Source organism: Panthera leo, chromosome F2 (genome assembly GCF_018350215.1).
Source record: "Panthera leo isolate Ple1 chromosome F2, P.leo_Ple1_pat1.1, whole genome shotgun sequence".
NCBI classification, from domain to species: Eukaryota; Metazoa; Chordata; class Mammalia; order Carnivora; family Felidae; genus Panthera; species Panthera leo.
Genome location: NC_056695.1, coordinates 20,482,553 through 20,502,622, shown reverse-complemented (window position 1 = coordinate 20,502,622; position 20,070 = coordinate 20,482,553). Strand labels below are relative to the sequence as shown.

General features: G+C 41.9%; 1 protein-coding gene across 9 annotated transcripts in view; it reads left to right on the top strand.

Annotated features, from left to right (window-relative positions):
• Positions 1-20,070, top strand: part of NCOA2 (nuclear receptor coactivator 2) — a 289,097-nt gene that overhangs the window by 233,202 nt on the left and 35,825 nt on the right. For all 9 annotated transcript variants that reach the window (XM_042924346.1, XM_042924354.1, XM_042924353.1 and 6 more), the window contains 6 exons: positions 586-774; positions 3,665-3,766; positions 4,284-4,427; positions 7,549-7,696; positions 9,431-10,700; positions 18,303-18,513. In XM_042924346.1, coding sequence (XP_042780280.1) covers positions 586-774; positions 3,665-3,766; positions 4,284-4,427; positions 7,549-7,696; positions 9,431-10,700; positions 18,303-18,513 — 2,064 coding nt within the window. The remainder of the gene's footprint in view (positions 1-585; positions 775-3,664; positions 3,767-4,283; positions 4,428-7,548; positions 7,697-9,430; positions 10,701-18,302; positions 18,514-20,070) is intronic.

Genomic DNA, 20,070 nt, shown 5'->3' with positions numbered 1-20,070 from the left:
GAGCAGGCTGCATTTGGGTGGGAGAAATAGAGGCAGCTGAACACTTTAGAGAAGGTCGCAGGAGCAAAGGTGTCCACACAGGACCGAGTATGGAGGACCGTGGGGGACGCTTGTGCTGCCCCACGTGGGAGATCTGCTTAGATGGATACGGTGTGGCTGGTTACTGAGATTTGATTTATCAGTTTGAGTGGCTTTCCTTTTCCTGACCTTTTAAAAGAACTTTTATCCTTGTAAGGTCCAAATCCTTTTAAAGAACTTAATGCATGCTACAGTTGGTGCCAGCTACAGATTTTTGAGCAGGGGGTAACATATCTAACACTAGAATACAAGTAGGTGGAACTAAATTTCCAAGAAACCAAAGCAAGGGAAACACAAAAAGAAAGAACTGTATGCTAGTAATAAATAGCCAACGCCTGCGCTTGAAAGGAAGGAGTCAGGGTGAAGGGTAAGAAGCGTAAAAGTTATTTTGAAAATCCCAAGAGTGTTCCCAGGTTGTTAAAACAGTAGCATCATTTTGATAATTCGGCAGCGGTGAGTCTGATGTTAGTTCCTCGGTAATTCTCGGCTTGCTCTCGCCTCACTCAGTGAACGGGGGATCCTGGTCTGGCGAGCCTCCTAGGCGGAACAGCCATACCTTCAATTGCCGGATGCTGGTAAAACCTTTGCCTGATTCGGAAGAGGAAGGTCACGACAACCAGGAAGCACATCAGAAATATGAAACTATGCAGTGCTTTGCCGTCTCTCAACCAAAGTCCATCAAAGAAGAAGGAGAAGGTAGGGCAAAATCAGGATATTTCGTATGTATCTGTGTATTTATTCCTGTGCTACTTCTTTCACTCTTCATTATCTAAAACTAGTGGCCACACAAAGAAAAATTCAGCCGTGGTTTCTTTATCCTTGTCACCTACTTAATTTTTGTGACGAATTCGATTTTTATGTCTGTAAAACAGCACTGTCCAATAGAATGTTCCGCGGTGATGGCTGTCCAGGGCAGCCCCTACTAGCTGCTTGTGGCTGTTGAGCATTTGGTGTTTCAATAATGCAAATGGGGAACCGACTTTTCTACTTTATTAAGTTTCCGATTACGTAGCCACATGTGACTAGCAGCTGCCTAACTAGAGAAGCTCTCTTAGTGGTTAAACCTCCCAGGGATCCTAAGCTCTTCTGAATGTCTACTGTGAGCCACAGCCCTAGAAAAAGGCACAAGTACAAACAACTTGTTTCATACACTTTCCAGGGGTTAATGGATTCCATCTAGTTTATCCGTGGATGCAGGGTCCGGGATATGGTGTATGTGATAGAATGATAGTTGAGAGAGGCTAGAGACGGGAGTGGGGAATGGCGAGGACTTCGAGCTCGTAGGCCCACCCCCCTGAGGAGATGCTGATGAGTGTCCAACCCCCGTGCCCTCCAAGCGAGCCACGCCACGCCGCAGAGGGTCACTGTCTAATATGAAGCAGTGCCGAAGAATGCTTACTGCGTGCGTAGCAAGAGAGGAGGTGTAGAGGAGCGCTGGTGAATGGAGATCTCGTGGGCTTTGTAGTCAGACAGGCCAGGTCAGCCACTTACGAACTCTGTGACTTTGGGCAAGTTTTTTGACCTCTCTGGCCTACAGTTTACCCTCTCATCAAGGGGAGTCAAGAGTGTCAGTATCAGAATGTAGTAAGGATTAAAGGAACATGCCTGAATCATGATTGGCATTAAATACTACAGAACGTCCTCGACTCTCGGTGGTTTGACTTACTTTTTTTTTTTTTTTTAAACTTTACAATGGTGCGAAAGCGATACACATTCGGTAGAAACCATACTTCGAAGTTTTGCATTTGGACCTTTCCCCAGGCTAGCGATACGCCTACAGTGCTCTCTCAGGATGCCAGGCAGCGACAGTAAGCTGCAGCTCCCAGTCAGCCACGCGATCCCAGGGGTTAACGACCGGTACACTCACAACCATTCCGTGCCCACGTGTCCGTTCTGCTGTTCGCTTTCGGGATGGTGTTTAATAAACTTCATGACATGGTCAGCACTTTACTAAAACACAGGCTCTGTGGTGGATGATTTTGCCCAACCGCGGACTGTGTGTATTTGAGCACATTTAAGGTAGACTAGCCTAAGTTATGCTTGGTAGTTTAGATGTTTTAAATGCATTTTTAACTTACAGTATTTTCCTCTTAAGATGGGCTTATCAGGGCATAACTCCATTGTAAGTTGAGGAAGTTCTGTAGTTATTTCTTTTGGTTTTATATGCAAGTAATTTGTAATTTAAATTTTATTGAAAAGTAATGGGGCTCTCAGAGGTGGCATAATTTTTCAAAACTAAGTTTTTCCCTAGGTATGCAGTGTTGAGGGATTTTTTTTTTTCTTTTTATGCAACAGAGTACGTGCTGCTAATTCACCCATCTAGGATACTGTTCTTAAAGTGGTAGAAAAAAGATGTAACTGACCTAATGTGTGACTCTGTGCTGTGTATTTAAACACTTTTGTACCTTTAAAGTCTGGTTCTAGATAATTAACACAGTATGGCCTAAGAGTAGGGTTTCTGAGCCATGGTGTGCTCAGATTCGAATCCTGGCTTCACTAGTTTTGTATGGTGTTGGGCAAATTACTTAAACTTCGTGCTTTGGTTTTCTCCTCTGTTAAATGGAGATGATACTTTCCCTGCCTCGTAGAGTTCTCACAAGGACTAAATGAATTGATAGCCTCTGAAGCAGCTAAAAAGAGGTCTGCCTCATAGCAAGTGCTCAAAAATTTAGCTTTTATTATGTTCAGAATGAAGATCACGTTTATATTTGTGATACGCACCATTACTAGATAGATTTAGAGAAATTCTTTCCCAGATTTAAAGATGAATAATCATAAATCAATGACATAAGATATGAAGACTATCATTTTAACCTTTTATCCAGCATTTTCGAAATTAAAAGAGCTACACAATGTGCTCCGCTTGTTACAAAGATAAATAAAACATCTCCGTGTTCTCTAGAAGTGAACACAGATGAATAAAACAGTTGACGTGGGTGAGGAATAAAGGCCTAGCGTTGGCCATGTGAGAAACCAGCCAAGGCCGAGATTCCCAACTGTAATGCAGCCACCCTGGTGCCTGCCACTCTTTCTAGGATTTCGTTCGTGTTCACATCTAGACTCCATTTATACTCTTTGCGTTAAATCGCTCGTTGCCATTCTAGGGGTAGTTCCGTAGCTGGGTAGAAGGTCTATCTAGCTTTCCTGTATCGTGGCGAACCAAAAACTCGAGGAGCAAACCCTCGACAGAGCAGAGTATCAGGCTTTAGTTTTCGCCATTTGTCTACTTTATGTTGAACTAAGCTGGTTGTTCCCATCAGCCATTCCGTGAGAAAGGATTACACGCTCTTCCGTCCATCGCTGAGCAGGTAGTTTCAGGGCGGGAATGCTAGCGTGGCGGGTGTACTTTCGCAGCGTGGGTCGTGTGGCTTCAGCAGCTGACCCTGCACGGCACACCCTATCCTGTCCCCCAGCTGCTTCCCACTCAGGGGAGGAGAGCATGAAGCCAGTGAGCGGCAGAGGCACACAGCGTTTGAGCACTCCCTCCTCCGCTGATTTACAAGGTCGTGTTGTCATAAAGACATTTGAGTTTGTTTGAATCACTGAAAAAGCCTATTATGATAACCATAAATGTATATGATTGAAGATTTGCAGTCCTGCTTGATTTGTGTGGCAAGAAGAGTTCCCATGAAGGAAAGACCAGGTCTTCCCTCATCAGAAAGTTTTACTACTCGCCAAGATCTCCAAGGTAAATTTTCTTTCCAGAGAAGACCGGGGGTGCCTGGGTAGCTCAGTCGATGTAAGCATCAGGCTCTTGATTTTGGCTCGGGTCACCATCTCACGGTTTGTGAGTTCGAGCCCCATGTCGGGCTCTGTGCTGACAGCGTGGAGCCTGCTTGGGATTCTCTGTCTCCCTCCCTCTCTGCCCCACCACTGCTCACACAATCTCTCAATAAATAAACAAACAAACAGATTAAAAATATATATACCAAAGAAATCATTGTAGAAGCTACATATTTGTAATGCAAGGAATATATTTAGAAGATCACGAAGAAGCTGAGAATAGTGACTGCTACCGGGGCAGAAGCCTTGAGGGGCTTGAGGAAGAAGGGGCGGTGGGGGGGTGGGGGGAGGGGCACCTATTTCACTGTCTACCCTTTGTGTGCTACCTGTTCTAAATAAGTAAATTTTATCTTTTAAAATGTTAGTCATTTTCGTAAATAATAGATGAGTACGTAGGTATAATGCTTGCTGTTACTTACTAGGCAAGATCACATCACTGGATACCAGCACCATGCGGGCAGCCATGAAGCCAGGCTGGGAGGACCTGGTGAGAAGGTGCATTCAGAAGTTCCACGCGCAGCATGAAGGCGAATCTGTGTCCTATGCTAAGAGGCATCATCATGAAGGTAGGCATCTCTGCATGGTACTTTTCTTGACGTTGATTTTGCTATGTTACTACTTCCTGTGGAAGCTTTCTCTGGAACAGTGGTTCTGAAGTTCACCTCAGGAGACTCGGGTCTGTTGACTTTTTGTGTTCATACGTACTTTGCATCATCCGGCCCAGAAAATGCTGCCATCTAAAGGAAAACTTTGTAGACTCTGTGGGACAGAAGAATGAGATGACTAGAAGATAATTTCATAAAAACAGAAGGAAGGGAAAAAGGTCATGTTCGCTGATCCTAAGGCTTCTGTATATAGAAAACTACATAATAAGGTACCACTTAATATCAAAAGAAATACCTGAATCCTAAAGACAATCTGGAAGTAAGAACGAAATGAAATGTGCAAGAGCAGCTAAATTCCCGATAGGCGTCTCTCCGGCCCTCCTTCCACGTGATGACCACCGAAGACTGCCCAGGTATTTCTAGAAGGCTCCAAAAAATGAGGGGACTTGACTGAGGTCACAGGGCAGCTAGACTAGACCGTAATTAACAGGACCGCTAGAGCTAAAGCCAAGACTTCAAAGGCCTGTGTCAGTAATAACAGCAGCCCTCACCGAGCACCTGGCCTTTGTCCGACGCTGTCCTTCTTTGTAGTAGCTTGTTGCTCCTCAGCAACAGCCTGTGGGCAGGCGTCAGGAACTCCAGTTATCAATGGGAAGGCGGACGCAGATGAAGTGACTGGTCAGCACCCGAGCTTAATCTGGGGTGTCTCCTGGCAGTCTCCCTGTCGTGCCGCTCCCAGAGTTCTTTGCACAGAATCCCGTCTCCTCTAGTGCGTTCTGGTGTTTTGTCATACTGGTGAGAACAAGGGGGGAAAGCTGCCTTTTCCTTAGCTCTTCCTCATTAAGTACTAGGTGGGGGAGGGGGAGAGAGACCTCTTCTTCACCTAGTCTCCTGATCTGCTCCCATGGACGCCGCGTGTCCGGCGCGGGGCGCCTGGCTAGTGGGCCTGGATTCCCCAGGGAGCAGCCACCGTGCCTGTGAGGGACGAGGGGCGGCGGAGTGCGCCCTGCAGCTCGGTTGGGCGGATTGTCAGCGTTTTGGCAGAAAGAACATCCCGACTCCTCATTGAAACAGAGTTTTAGTTTGTCCTCTTCACTTCGATGTGCATCTGTGACCTTAGTGTTTTACCAGGAGTGTTTGCTCAGACGCTGTGTTTTAAGACCGCTGATGAAAAAGTACAAATCGTAAATGACCTCTGTCCCCATTCCCTTATTTTTCTCATCTTATTCATCTTTTTCATCTTCTTTATCCTTCTCAGAAATAAGCACACAATCCAGAACCTTGCGTCTTTCAGCATTTTTTTTAAGTTGGAAAGAATAAGAGGAAATAGAGGTTCTACACTTGGCAGAAATCAGTATTTAACCTACTGTTTCACTAGATCTGGTTTAAAATTTAAAAAATAGTAACAACAAAGAATAAGAAATCACCACGAGCAAACATGGTCAGCATCCTTGAGTCCTGAGTAGCAATGCCCTACACTGAACTCTGTGGCCTCCCGAATCCTTACAAAAGGGTTTACACAAATGTACCAGACACCGTGGTAGGTTTAAACAAGCGGGACCCACTGAAAGGAAACTCCAAAATGTATGAAATAGGTGAGATCGAAGGTAATCAATCACACTGAGTAAAAATCTCCTAAAATGTTGTGTTGAAACGGAAGAGCTTGCTAAAGAAATCCAGGTGTATGCTTAAGCGTATCTACTTTAGTAGTAGAGATGTTTGACGTATTTCCAAATGAAATGGAAAACCTTCAGGGGTCACAGCTGAGGTCAGATAAAATTCTGAAATCATAAGCCATTCGAAGCAGGAGTCCCGTTATAAAGATTGTATTCGTTCTGCCTTTTAGGAACATACTGCGCAAAGGCAAGATGCACATAAGTCCAGTGATTCATTTCCAGGAGTCCCACTTTGCAGTAGCTTCGTGCAGCGGTTGACGGCACAAAGTAGTACCTAAACGCTGCGTGTACCTGAGACTGCGGAGGGGGTTTCATGGGGGAAATTGCTCGAAGTGAAATTCTGCCAAGAAAAGTCAGAATCCACACTGTGCGTCAGTGACTCTCTCGCTCCCTCCCTCCACTCACTCACTCGAGGCAATTTTGTGGGGTCGTGAACGTGCTGGTTCTGGCTGGTCTTGGGGCTCGCGGTTCAACCCACAAAATTTGTGTAGAAGAGAATGCGAGAAAACACGGTAGGCTTCTTAAAATGGTTTAAGAGGGTAACCAAATTATATGGCTCCTTTTTTTTCTGAGCCGAAATGTTCTTTTTCAATATGTAGTATTTGACCGTTTTAAAATACAGTTGTTTTAAAAGATAAACCTGAAGTTTTATCGTAAGAGAAGTTATTTTCACCTAGTTGATTTATACATTTTCTTCTGTTGTCTTGAAAATGGAAACAGATTCTTTATCCAGAAGTTAAACCATTCCGCTTTTATTGTTTCAGTTTTCTGTTTAGCCTTTTTTTTTCCCTCTGAAAAGATTTTTCTGATTGTTTATCTTTTGCTTCCTGTTGTCCCATCCACAGAAGTCATACTTCTTCTTACACACTGAACAACAGATTGGGGAATAGTACTGTGAGATGGTGAACAGTACGTAACTTCAAGATGAATATTCAGAGGATACGTTTAACGTCATAAATTTTACTGTAATATTTTTATTAGCTTAGAGGGAAATTAAAGGCAACCTCACACTCTAAAGATCTCCTGTCTGTGCACTGTACTGTTTATTTTAAACAGATCATTGTGAAGCTTGTTTTGAGCTAATCAATGGTTTACACTCTTTTTCGCCATGGTCCTGAAGATTTTAAAAAGAACCTAGCTTGAGGGTCTAATAAGCCTTATTTGAAAAACAAAAAACAAAAAAACACAATATATTGAATTTATTAGTATTTTGAGTAAAAAAAAAAATGTGCTTTTAAAATGCTGTAATGTTTTAATATCATAAACTATTACAACTTTTTAACATGCTGGTAGGAAAATCTTCAACTTAACAAAGTTTATTACTGTTATTATATCTTATCCTGCCCCTACTCTCTGATTTTTTTTTTTTTTCTAAACATGCATTCTGTTTCCTTACTTGCCCACAGTGCTGAGACAAGGATTGGCATTCAGTCAAATCTATCGTTTTTCCTTGTCCGATGGCACTCTTGTTGCTGCACAAACGAAGAGCAAACTCATCCGTTCTCAGACTACTAATGAACCTCAGCTTGTAATATCGTTACATATGCTTCACAGGTAATCCTAGTTATAAGAAATCATTTTCAAAAAAAAAAAATCATTTTCCCCTCCCAAGTCAAGATAAGTGTTACAGAAGCAACAGATCACCCTAGAGCTTTCCAGCCTTGTCAGACATTGCTGTTAATCAGCCCCAGGCACGTAAAATATAAAACTGAGTTGCTATTAACTGTTGGCTAAAAGACAGCTTATTTATGATGCCAGCCAAGAGGGCTATACTTTGAATTCTCGTCTTAATACTAGTGACTTTTAAAAGGCAGCCGGAAGAATATAGGCTAGCACCGGCTTTGCTCTGGCACGACCGCCTGGTAGGTCGGAGAAGGGAAATCGATCAGTTCCCAGCGGTGACCCATGCAGTGTGGGAGTATTGAGGCATGATTGCTGGTCCTGTGTGTTTAAATCTAAAACTCTCAAATATACTCAGAGGCAATATTTTAGATTTTTATTCTCAGGCTTAAATTAACTTCTTGACGTTAGCCTTTAAATTGAAAGCTAATGAACATTTCCATAAAAAAAGAAAGTACAGAAAATTGAATGTTGATTTTAAAATGAATTTGTCATAAACTATATTGTTGTAGAGCACAAATTTAGGAAAATGATTACATTTCAAGTTATGTAAATATTTATGGGTGTGCTATATAAAAGTTTATGAGCTACTGTCAGAAGATATATAAAGTTGCTCTGGTTAAAGAGTCCCCTTTTATTACATTTCTTGATTATGTACTTTCTTGTTTAGGGATAAAAAAATGGGCAGCCCTGTTTGCCAACTGTTAATAAATCTGACCTCAAACTGAAACAATTTGAAAGTGATTACAGATGTGCCAAATTTCACCCCCCCTAAGTGAAAGCTGATGTTTGACAATTTGTGAAACCTGTTTTGTTTGGATTTGTGAACACATGTGGTAACTCACAAGTGACTGCCAAGGCTGTAAATTAAAGCTCATAGGACTTGGAAAATCATCTAGCTCAGAAAACCTGCTTTTAGTCACTAGTAAGGGAGTGGATGGGAGCTGTCTAGGTGTTGGGAAAGTAAGATCACAGACCAGGGTCACTCCGAAGTTTTGTCCCAGGTTGTCTGTCGGAAGCTCTCACTTTGACTTGCAGGGGGATCTCTTAGACAAGGTGCTCTAATCCTAAATGCTTTTGGTAACTTTATTGGTTCTAGAACTTGTGGGGTTTCTAATAGTTAGGGATGAGTCCCCCAGCCACCCCACCCCCACTCCCACCCCCACCCCCACCAAGTTTGCTATTCGTCTTGAGCCAAGTAGTATACCTCAGAGCTCTCTGGGCTTCCAGATATGACTATTGTTAGGAATTAGAATCTGGCAAATAATTGAAGACAGCTCCACTCGTTTGGGTCTTTCCTTTAAGACGGTACAAGTTCTTAGTTATTCATGATAATATACATACCATTAAATGAGAAAGATACCATGTACTTGGAACCCCTCTAATGTCTTATCTGGTAATTACAATTTCGATACAGTAGTAGTCAGATTTAAAGACAGCCCCTCTGTAAAACCGCAGACATCTTAATGAGTTGACTGAGAAACATCCCTCTTGGTCCAAAACTACGCGTGTTCAGTCTTGTCCGTAATTGCAGATTGTTTCATCAGAGTGTTATCGGGCCTTTAAACGTACTCTGTTCTTTTAAAGAAAAGAGGCCATCTCGTTTTCTTGAACTAATAACAACTTGCTAAGTATTTTTTCTTGTATATTTCTTTCCTCATTATACAGAGAGCAGAATGTGTGTGTAATGAATCCGGATCTGACTGGACAAGCGATGGGGAAGCCATTGAATCCAATTAGCTCTAGCAGCCCTGCCCATCAGGCCATGTGCAGTGGGAACCCAGGTCAGGACATGACCCTCAGTAGCAATATAAATTTTCCCATCAATGGCCCGAAGGAGCAGATGGGCATGCCCATGGGCAGGTTTGGTGGTTCTGGGGGAATGAACCATGTGTCGAGCATGCAAGCAACCACTCCTCAGGGTAGTAACTATGCACTCAAAATGAACAGTCCCTCACAGAGCAGCCCTGGCATGAATCCAGGACAGCCCAACTCCATGCTTTCACCACGGCATCGCATGAGCCCCGGAGTGGCTGGAAGCCCTCGAATCCCGCCCAGTCAGTTTTCCCCCGCAGGAAGCTTGCATTCCCCTGTGGGAGTTTGCAGCAGCACAGGAAATAGCCATAGCTACACCAACAGTTCCCTCAACGCACTTCAGGCCCTCAGCGAGGGGCACGGGGTCTCACTGGGGTCATCGTTGGCTTCACCAGACCTAAAAATGGGCAATTTGCAAAACTCCCCCGTTAATATGAATCCTCCCCCACTCAGCAAGATGGGAAGCTTAGACTCCAAAGACTGTTTTGGACTTTACGGGGAGCCATCTGAAGGTACCACCGGTCAAGCAGAGAGCAGCTGCCATCCGGGAGAGCAGAAGGAAGCAAACGATCCCAGCATGCCCCAGGCTGTGAGCGGCGAGAGACCTGACGGACAGAGTAGACTGCATGACGGCAAGGGACAGACCAAACTCCTACAGCTGTTGACCACCAAATCTGACCAGATGGAGCCTTCACCCTTATCCAGCTCTTTGTCGGACACAAACAAGGACTCCGCGGGCAGCTTGCCTGGTTCTGGGTCGACACATGGAACCTCGCTCAAGGAGAAGCATAAGATTTTGCACAGACTCTTGCAGGACAGCAGTTCCCCTGTGGACTTGGCCAAGTTAACGGCAGAAGCCACAGGCAAAGAACTGAGCCAGGAGGCCGGCAACACAGCCCCTGGTTCAGAAGTGACTATTAAACAAGAGCCCGTGAGCCCCAAGAAGAAAGAGAATGCACTACTTCGCTACTTGCTAGATAAAGACGATACTAAAGATATTGGTTTACCCGAAATAACCCCCAAACTTGAGCGACTGGACAGTAAGACAGACCCTGCCAGTAACACAAAATTAATAGCTATGAAAACTGAGAAGGAGGAGATGAGCTTTGAACCTAGCGACCAGGTGAGTTTGTAACGCGCTCTCCCAAGTGTACTAATCCATACCCATCACGGCTTCTCGTAGGGGCGTTTGGAGGCCTCGGGTGACTAGAGACAAATAAGCCTTCTGCTTTGTTGTCCTTACGTTGAAACAGGCTTCGTTCTCACTTCAGCTGCCCGTTCCACATATTCTTGTCTAGCAAAGAGCGACATTGTTGTAGAGCCAGGGCTGGGCTAACTTTTCTTTTCTTTTCTTTTCTTTTTTCGTAAGGGGCCAAGTGGTGAATATTTTTGGCTTCACAGACCATACGGTCTCTGCCACGACTCTTCAGTCCCGTCATTGTAGCGCAAAGACAGCCAGAGACCTAGACACTATGTAGACAAATGAGTGCACTGTGTTCCAGTAAAACTTTACATACGGACGCTGGTATTTGGATTTTGCAGTTTTCATGTGTCACAAAATACTCTTCTTTGGATTTTTTCTTCAATTATGAAAAAATGTAAATCCAGGGGTGCCTGGGTGGCTCAGTCCGTTGAGCGTCTGACTTCGGCCTAGGTCATGATCTCATGGCTCGTGAGTTCGAGCCCCGCATCGGGCTCTGTGCTGACAGCTCAGAGCCTGGAGCCTGCTTCGGATTCTGTGTGTATGTCTCTCTCTCTCTCTCTCTCTCTCTCTCTCTCTCTCTCTCTCTGCCCCTCCCTCACTCATGCTCTGTCTCTCTCTCTCAAGAATAAGTAAAACATTAAAAAAAATTTTTTTAAATGTAAATCCATTCTTAGCTCAGGGGCCATCCAAAAACAGGTGGTGGGCAGAATTTAGCCCACAGGCCAGCTGTACTTTGCTGACCCTGTTACTAGCAGACGCCTGAATTGGAGATAATCACTTCCTTGAAACTGGGCTTTGTTAGGACAGACTTAATTAAATTATTTCCCATCTACCTTGCTCTCTTTTTAAGATAAGCGTTTGGTTTTCAGACCTAATGAAGATCACTGTACCTCTCTTTATTGTCTGCTACAACTTCTGATTAATGCTAAAGAATCATTTAAAAGAAAAAAGAGTTCTTTCTGACATGATGGCTTGGCGTAAGATGTTTCCTGGGGACTCCGTGAAGTCTGGGTTAATGATCCAAGACTTCACCCTTCATTATCAACTCTGTCTAACCCCTGGGAACTGCCCTGTACTTCAGACCTTTTAACTGACCGGTTAACAAGGGAAGAAGCTGCATAGGCCTTTCTAGTTAAAATAGTTCACTAATTTGTCTTGAAATTTGGTTTTCAAGGGGATATTTTGTGTGACACGCCATCTTGGGGGACTGGGTGTGGATGGGGAGAGAGGAGAGCAGCACTTCCCTGCTAGAATGTTGAAGTCCGCTGAGTCAGCAGAGGCTGGCCCTGGGGCAGGACTAGGATTGAAAGCAAGAATCAGGAAAGCTGAGGCCCTTCTCGCCCTGCTAGCTGGGCTCACTCCATGGTTCTAAGCATTTAGCTTCCTTTATTTCTTTCACTTTGATGTCTTGGCAGCTGCTGCCATTCCTATAAAACAGGTAGGATTTCCTAAACCTTTGTCCTTCACAAGGGAAACAGCCTAATTCTATAATCATCTTTGATAATTAATCCTTAAACTTAGAGGTCAGCGCAGGGTTCTGTGATACAGCTATTCTGTAATGCTGTAAATTCAAGTAAATTGGGGAAACTGAAAGTTGTAGCAGAAAGGTAATCGCAAAACCTTGGATAAAGTATAGTGTGAAACTATATTGACACCTATAAATGTTTTCATCTCTTGAGGTTTACTAGGTTCGAATACAGAGAGCTAGTGGCAGTTCAGAGTGGCAGACACATACTGTCACTCAGGTCTCCCTAACACATGCTAGAGGCCAAGATGGTGACCCATGTCGGCCACCTTAGCTTAGTGGCTGGCCCCTCCCTCCATACACAGGATTTATTTCTATCCCAGGCCTGAGGCCCCGGGGACTTAGAGGGTCAGGGAAGGGGGACACTGCTTGGCATTTCTATATTTAGTATATGATTACACTAACTTCAGGCAAACTGGAAAAAAAAAAAATTTGTTTTTAAAGTTCTTGAGTCACTTGCCATGTCTAATTGTTGCTCAGGGGAAACATTTTTCTAATCAAAATCATCTCACCTAGGGTACATAAAGCCCAGGGTGTAATCAGCACAAATCTGTTATTTTGGATGGACCAAAAAGCAGTGTAGAGACACACACGCACATGCGCACACGCACACACACACACACACACACAGTATTTTTTTTCTTAATGAAACCCAGTCCCTGGCCTCACCCTCCATTCACTCCCATTTAAAAATAAAACTCCACCAAAAAATACTGCAGAACAAATTTAACATTGAAAACATTGCAGCTTGAAAAGAAAAGTTACCACAGGAAGTATGCATTACTTAAATTTAGATCAAAGTTAGAACGCGTTACTTTAAGGAAAAAACACTGATTCTTTTGCCTCCTGCTCTCCTTCACTATTCCCAAAACAGATTCATTGTATCTCCTTTTAACTGCTGGACCACTTTGTTGAAGGTTTTTCTTTCATTTCCAGGGAATCTAAGTTTTTTATTTAATAAGGTAAACTCTTAGGGAGCCCGAGTTGTACACTCAACTGTCTTGTTATTTTGACTCAGAGAAGAGCCATTAACCAAGTTTGTGTTTAACCTACCACTAACTTATTAAGGGCAGGAAGTACTTCGATCGTGCTATTATACCTAAAATAGAGCTCTTTACTGGGCAGAGTATTTAAACAACATTTGTTTCTACGTCATTTCGTCACCAGCAGGAAGCAGTGACAGAAAAATTTCCAAAATGTTTACCGACTTCTTTTTTAATGTTTACTTGTTTTTGAGAGACAGAAAGAATGAATGTGAGTGGGGGAGGGCCAGAGAATGAGGGAGACATAGAGTCCAAAGCAATCTCCAGCCTCCAGCCTGTCATCACAGAGCCCCATGTGGGGATTGAACTCACGAACCGCGAGATCATGACCTGAGCCAAAGTCTGATGTTTATTTAATCGAGCGAGCCACCCAGGAACCCTCCAACTTTTCAGCTATGTACTTATTTGCCTAGTGGGGTGTGTTGATGTTCTCTCTGATGCTACTGGGCCGGTTATAATGAGGGTTCAGAATTATAAGGAATTTCTGAAAGGAATTTCTTCTTATCTGACACCACTAGGCAACCCATATTTTAAGCTGGTAATGTCCTGAAAATTTTCCTCCAAATGTGGCAGAATTGTATAACCGTTTTTTAACAATTTTACCATTTCTTAACAATTTTTTGTTAGGCAAATGTGGCAAAATTGCACTTCTTATTTAAATTTTTGAAAAGATGTTTTGTAACTTATCAAAATACTTGTTATTAAAATGCATGTGCTCTTTATATTTCCTTCAGAGAACAAGTTGATTTGACACATGAAAAATTCATAAAACCAGAAAAATGAAAAATTAAAGAAATCAAGTCCAATTTTCATTTTGTAGAACTTTTATAAAAATCTTTCTGACTCATTTTCTGCCTGAAATAGTTTAAACTAACTATTCAAATTGATGTGGCTAATTTGAGCATTCGAATAGATGCCTAAGCAAAACTTGGAAGTATCTCGGCGAAGCATTTTGAAGGAAGGCATTCCTCTTTCTGTTGTGAAGAAATCAGGCCTAACAAAGTAGACATGGACTAGAAGAACTTTTGATGAGAACTAAAGCTTAAAAAAGTTAGGGAAGAGGGGGAAATATTTGATCAGAAACTTATGTGGTCAGATCTATCCCTTCCACAACCTACGTGACTACAGAAGAAAATGCCATAGTTGTCAGATTTTATTGCCTAACAGCCAAAGGGGTTATAGTAGACATTCTGAATTTTGTCTCCTTGATGAAGAACATTTAAAGTACACTTAAGACAATTTAGATGAATGTTAGATGTGTACTCCAGAAATTAACAAGAAATAAACACAAGCACAACAATATTATCTCTAGTGGGGAAAACTGCATAATACATTCTTCTGATGTAAGCTGAATGAATTCAAACAGTGTCTGTCCATAGTTACGGAGATCTAAAGAGCCAATTTCTTTTGAATATGAAACCAAGAAGTTCCTGCAAGGCTTTCTAAAGACAAAAAAGCATTTAGTCACTAGACTGACCCACAGTTGAATTTGGTCAGCTCTTAAAATGACAAAGATTAAAATTTGAAAATCAGTTTGAATACGTACTTTTTAAAAGTAAAAATCAACCGGGGCTCCTGGGTGGCTCAGTTGGTTAAGCATCCAACTTCAGCTCAGGTCATGATCTCGCAGTTCTGTGGGTTCGAGTCCCGCATCAGGCCCTGTGCTGACAGCTCAGAGCCTGGAGCCTGCTTCGGATTCTGTGTCTCCCTCTCTCTCTGCCCCTACCCGACTTGTGCTCTCTCTCAAAAATAAACATTTAAGAAAATAACAAATAAAAATCAACCAAGGAAAATCCTGAATTTTAAATTTTCTAATTATTTGAAATTTAAACATTAATAAATTGATCTAAACCATCCAAACATATTTTAACATTTTATATGTATAACATTAGATTTAGTTTCAGCTCATTATGTTAGACACAAGAGTAGGTTACAAAGGAAGGATCATGAATCTTGTCATTACAACTCTATGAGGGGGGCTCCTGGGCGGCTCAGTTAGTCGTCAGACTCTCAGTTGTGTGGCTCGGGCCCCACATCTGGCTCTGTGCTGGGCGTGGAGCCTGCTTAAGATTCTTTCCCTCTCCCTTTGCCTGCCTCTCTCTCTCTCTCTCTCTCTCTCTCTCTCTCTCCCTGTCTCCCTGTGTCCCTCTCTCCCTCTCTTTCTCCCCCTCTTTCTTTAAAAAAAGAAAAAAGAAAAGAAAAAAAAGAACTCTTTGAAACGGGTGATAGTTATTTTTCTGTTTGATGTGGTTTAAAGTATAATTCCATTTGCATGAAAAGAGTAAAGGTCAAAAGGAAAGGTAGGAGTCTAGACACAGGCTGTTGTAAATCTACGTTGTAAAAACTTTCTTTTATACATACATACCTGGGATCGGGGGCAAATAGAAGATCATCCATTAAGGATAATATACTTTATTATTGTTTATCTGAACCGATTTGTGTTGGCTGTTTCTCATCCAAGACAATCTGTGAAGCTTTTTCGAGAAGTATCATATTATTTCAGTCCACCTCCTTTACTCCCTACCCTCTCCCCACACACACAATGAGCTTTAAAGGCCACTTAAAAAAAAAAAAAATACACAAGACAGCAGCATAGTAGGGAAACTTGGTTTCATAGGCCAGCAATAAACTTCAGTTTATTAGAACCTCTTTGTTATCTCTTTAGTTTAATGACACAGTTATAAAGATATTTATCACACATTTTTATGAAATATTTTTCTGAGTGGCTCAGTTGGTTAAGCATCTGACTCTTGATTTCGGCTCAGGTCATGATCTCATGGTGGGTTTGAGCCTGGGATTCTCTCTCTCTCCTTCTCTCTCTGCCCCTCCTGGGGACTCCCTCACCCTCTCAAAATAAATAAACTTTAACATATATATATTTTTGTGATAAATTAATGGAAATTTCATTGATCCTGGGCAGTTTTCTTAAATTCCAGGTTAGTATGGTTAAGGGAACTCATCTGATTGAGTGTCCGTTACTGTATTCCAGGCACTATCCTTGAAGGGAAATAAATGTTCCTATTAATGTTTACTTATACCTTTTGTATTCAGCAAAAACACGACATAGATTTACAGTGGAGTCACTTTACATGTCATTTGATTTACATAAAATCGTCTGTTCTCATTCAGAAGAAGCGGTGGCCATGAAATGGTTAAGCAGCGTGAATAGTCTTGCCTACCGTTTTTCCCAATAAGTATGTACCTACAGAGCGATCCTGAGGTGGCTGACGAGAGCTTTCTAGGTTTGGGTTCTCTTGTGACTCTCACTGTGGAAATGTAGCCACGTGGTTTTAAATGCGGCACAGCCCCTACTCTGTCATTTAGGACTCCGCTGAAGAAACACCAGTGTGCTTTCCCCTTGGAGGAAAAACTGGCCGTGTTGCCCGTGGAGAGGGAGGGGACGTGGTGATGCGTTGAGGTGTCTTCCTGAGGAGTTTTAAGGGTCATTTTGTCTGTGTCTGTCTGTGCTTTGGGATGCTAACTTTGGAACCTAACCCGTACCTAAGATGTATCCTTCCCGTGTTTGATGCCTCCATCTTTTGTTAGAGATGCGTGGCCAGTCTAACTAGAAAACGGTCCGTCATTGCTCCAGCCAGCACACTGGGAGCTTCCTAGAAAGTGGATCTCCAAGGTGGTACTAAGCTAGTGGACGCTGACCAAGGAATCAAATAAAATGTCACTTCCTAACTTGAGAAATATGTCCAGTGAGACTTCCCATACAGATATTACGTATGCCATAAATTGCAAACACCGTAGCAAATCCAGCCTCTATGTGGGGAATAGGAGTTCTACATAGAATAAAACTGTGAGCCATTTGTTTCAAGTGTGCCTCGTATCAGATGTAAACAATTTCATTTGAATTGCCCGTGTCGACAAAGGGTTTAGTCATGGTGAAGGACTTGAAGTCCACCCAGGGACTTTGGGGAAATTGCCTAACTTCTGTGTTTCCACCTACACATCCAAGAAATCATTCTTACCACTTTTTCTTCATTAGAAACTGCTTCTAACATTTAACTTACCCACTTTCGTTTGTAGTTCACACAGCCCGGCTTTAAATACTTGGCACGTAGATAGGTTCCACTTACGAGAACGTAAAATAAGTTGAGCTTTTTGGAAGAAGGGTAGTAGGTATGAGATAGTGGTAATATTTATCTTACTATTTTGATGTTGTAATGGAAATGAAATTATTTCGGTAAAAGGAAAACCCTAAGAAACGTTACTTCTGCCTTCCGTGAAGTCAGGTTTAATAGATGCTATGTTTGGGGACACCGTGTTTTATCCTGCTTCCCTACATGTTGTCACCTAGACTGGTGAGTGGCTGAGAAAGCCACTGTCCTTTGAAACTGAAAGTGCAAGCAAGGAGAAAAAACACCGGTCAAACTGAAAAGGCAACGCTTAACTATTCATGGTTTCTCTGAGCTTATTTCGTGTCTTACCCCTGCTCTGAAAAAAAGAAGTCCAAAAAGGAAGTGACCATTTACAAAATACTGATTTACTGTAAGTTTAGATCACATTTTATAGCAGTTTTTTGTTGTTGTGATTTCCTAGGCAGAGTTAACCACAAAACCTAGACCTGGACTGTAAGTTATAGCACACTCAGAGTTAATTAGAAATCTGCATACTCGTGATTAATTGAATTATCAGCATAAAATAAAGGGGAATTTATAAATTGCCAATGAAACACAGTGCTGGAAGGGAGCTTTCTAATTCAGTCACCTCCCTTTTTCTAGATGAGGAGGTTGAGGACTAAGAGATTAAGTTATTTGGCCTTCGTCAATTTAATTTTTTAAAAGATGATCGATGAACTTGTTAGGCCTGAGGGATGTGCGTGCATCAGCATGTTTTGTTTGGCCGTGGCCGTGCCGTATGCCAGTTAGGTCTGCAATTGCAGATGCGCCCGTGGTGCCCACTCTCTAGTAGGACTGGATAAACTCTCCTGTTTGTTAACTGCAGCCTGGCAGTGAGCTGGACAACCTGGAAGAGATTTTGGATGATTTGCAGAATAGTCAATTACCACAGCTTTTCCCAGACACGAGGCCCGGCGCCCCTGCTGGATCAGTTGACAAGCAAGCCATCATCAATGACCTCATGCAACTCACAGCTGAAAACAGTCCTGTTACACCTGTTGGAGCCCAGAAAACAGCATTGCGAATTTCACAGAGCAGTGAGTATGAGATATTGATGGTTATGCCAAGAAATTCCCATATAATCACCATTAGAAACAGTGATTATTAAAATCTGATACAAACAGCTTAGTCACTTCGATGTTTTTGTGGTCAAATAGCACCATCTACTGTCCTGGTTCTTCAAAACACTATTCAAAATGGATTCTAGTGAACATGGCTTTCCAGCATTCTCTTATGGTTAATTGAATCAACACAGAGGGAGGCTGACCTACATAGATAAAGTTCTTTAGATGATTGTCATATTTCCCTTTATTTTAGCTACTGCCTTCAGAAATGGAGCTTAAAATAGACTTTATATATGTCTAGATATGACTAGATACTGGAAATACAGAAAATTAGAGAGTTATGCTGACTTTTTAGGAGTGATATGCTATTAAAAATTCTTACTATTTAATCATCATACATGAATGGGCTATCTCTTAAGAATCATCCTATAAATATCACTTTAAATGGAACTTTACCATAAACGTTTTCTAAGTGCATTTTAAGTTGGCTAATTGATACAAAGCTTGAAGACCGTAGACTATTTGATAAAATACATTTTATTTTAGATTTTTGTGAGTTTAAGATGAATTATTTCTTCACCATGATCACTTAATTTACAAACTCAGTAGTTACCTAAAGTCCAACAGTTTGAATGGGAAAAAATATCTTTCCCTTACAAAGAGATATAATTTATAGAAAGATAGATGACCTCTTCAGTGTTAACTTGGGGAACAGAATGGTTTTTCCCTCGTCAAGTACAATCGGATTCATTGTTCAACATTTATTCCCAAACCAGAAATGGCAACCACCAACCAAATCACAAAATAATCTTTAATTAGTGGACCTTTTCTCAAGTGATTCTTGATTATTCCAAAAGGGGTAAAACAAAATCGTTTTTGCTTGTTATCTCTCAAACCTGTCTGTTTTGTGAGGAATGGAAAGTAGTTAGGGACCATGGGAGATCACAAAGTCAAAGAGTTGGGAAGGGAGTAAGAAGCATACTACAGAGTTTATGCTCATTAACCAGAGGCATTAATGAAGGGCAGCATGGGAACTCATGGTTTCTCCTCTATTTGTACCTCCTACTGGAAATCAGATTATTGGCTGGTAACTGAATAGCAAAACCTGAGGGAGTCATGATTAAGCATGTACATAATTTCCATTCCAAGCCCTAATTCTTCTAAATATTTTATTTCTGTTATTAATTGTTAAGAACTTATTTCTTTATTTTGAATGTTCTGTTTCGTACTATGCTTATGTAATTCAGTGGAAATACTTGATATCGTTTAATCAAGTAGTAATAAACTGTCATTTACAGTATCTGTATACTTGTAAAATTTAATAATGTTCTTATCAAACTATTGGTTGTGTGATTGTATAGTGCACACTGCACCGTGGGTTCTTGTTGGTCAACTGTAAGAATCGTTTCAAATCTAAACAGGTCCAGAATTTAAAGAAGCTGTATTTAGAAGATTAGACAGGGCCGTAAAGCTTTAATACTGACTTCAGGTAGCAGAGTTCACACTTACAAGATTTAACTTGCAATGTGA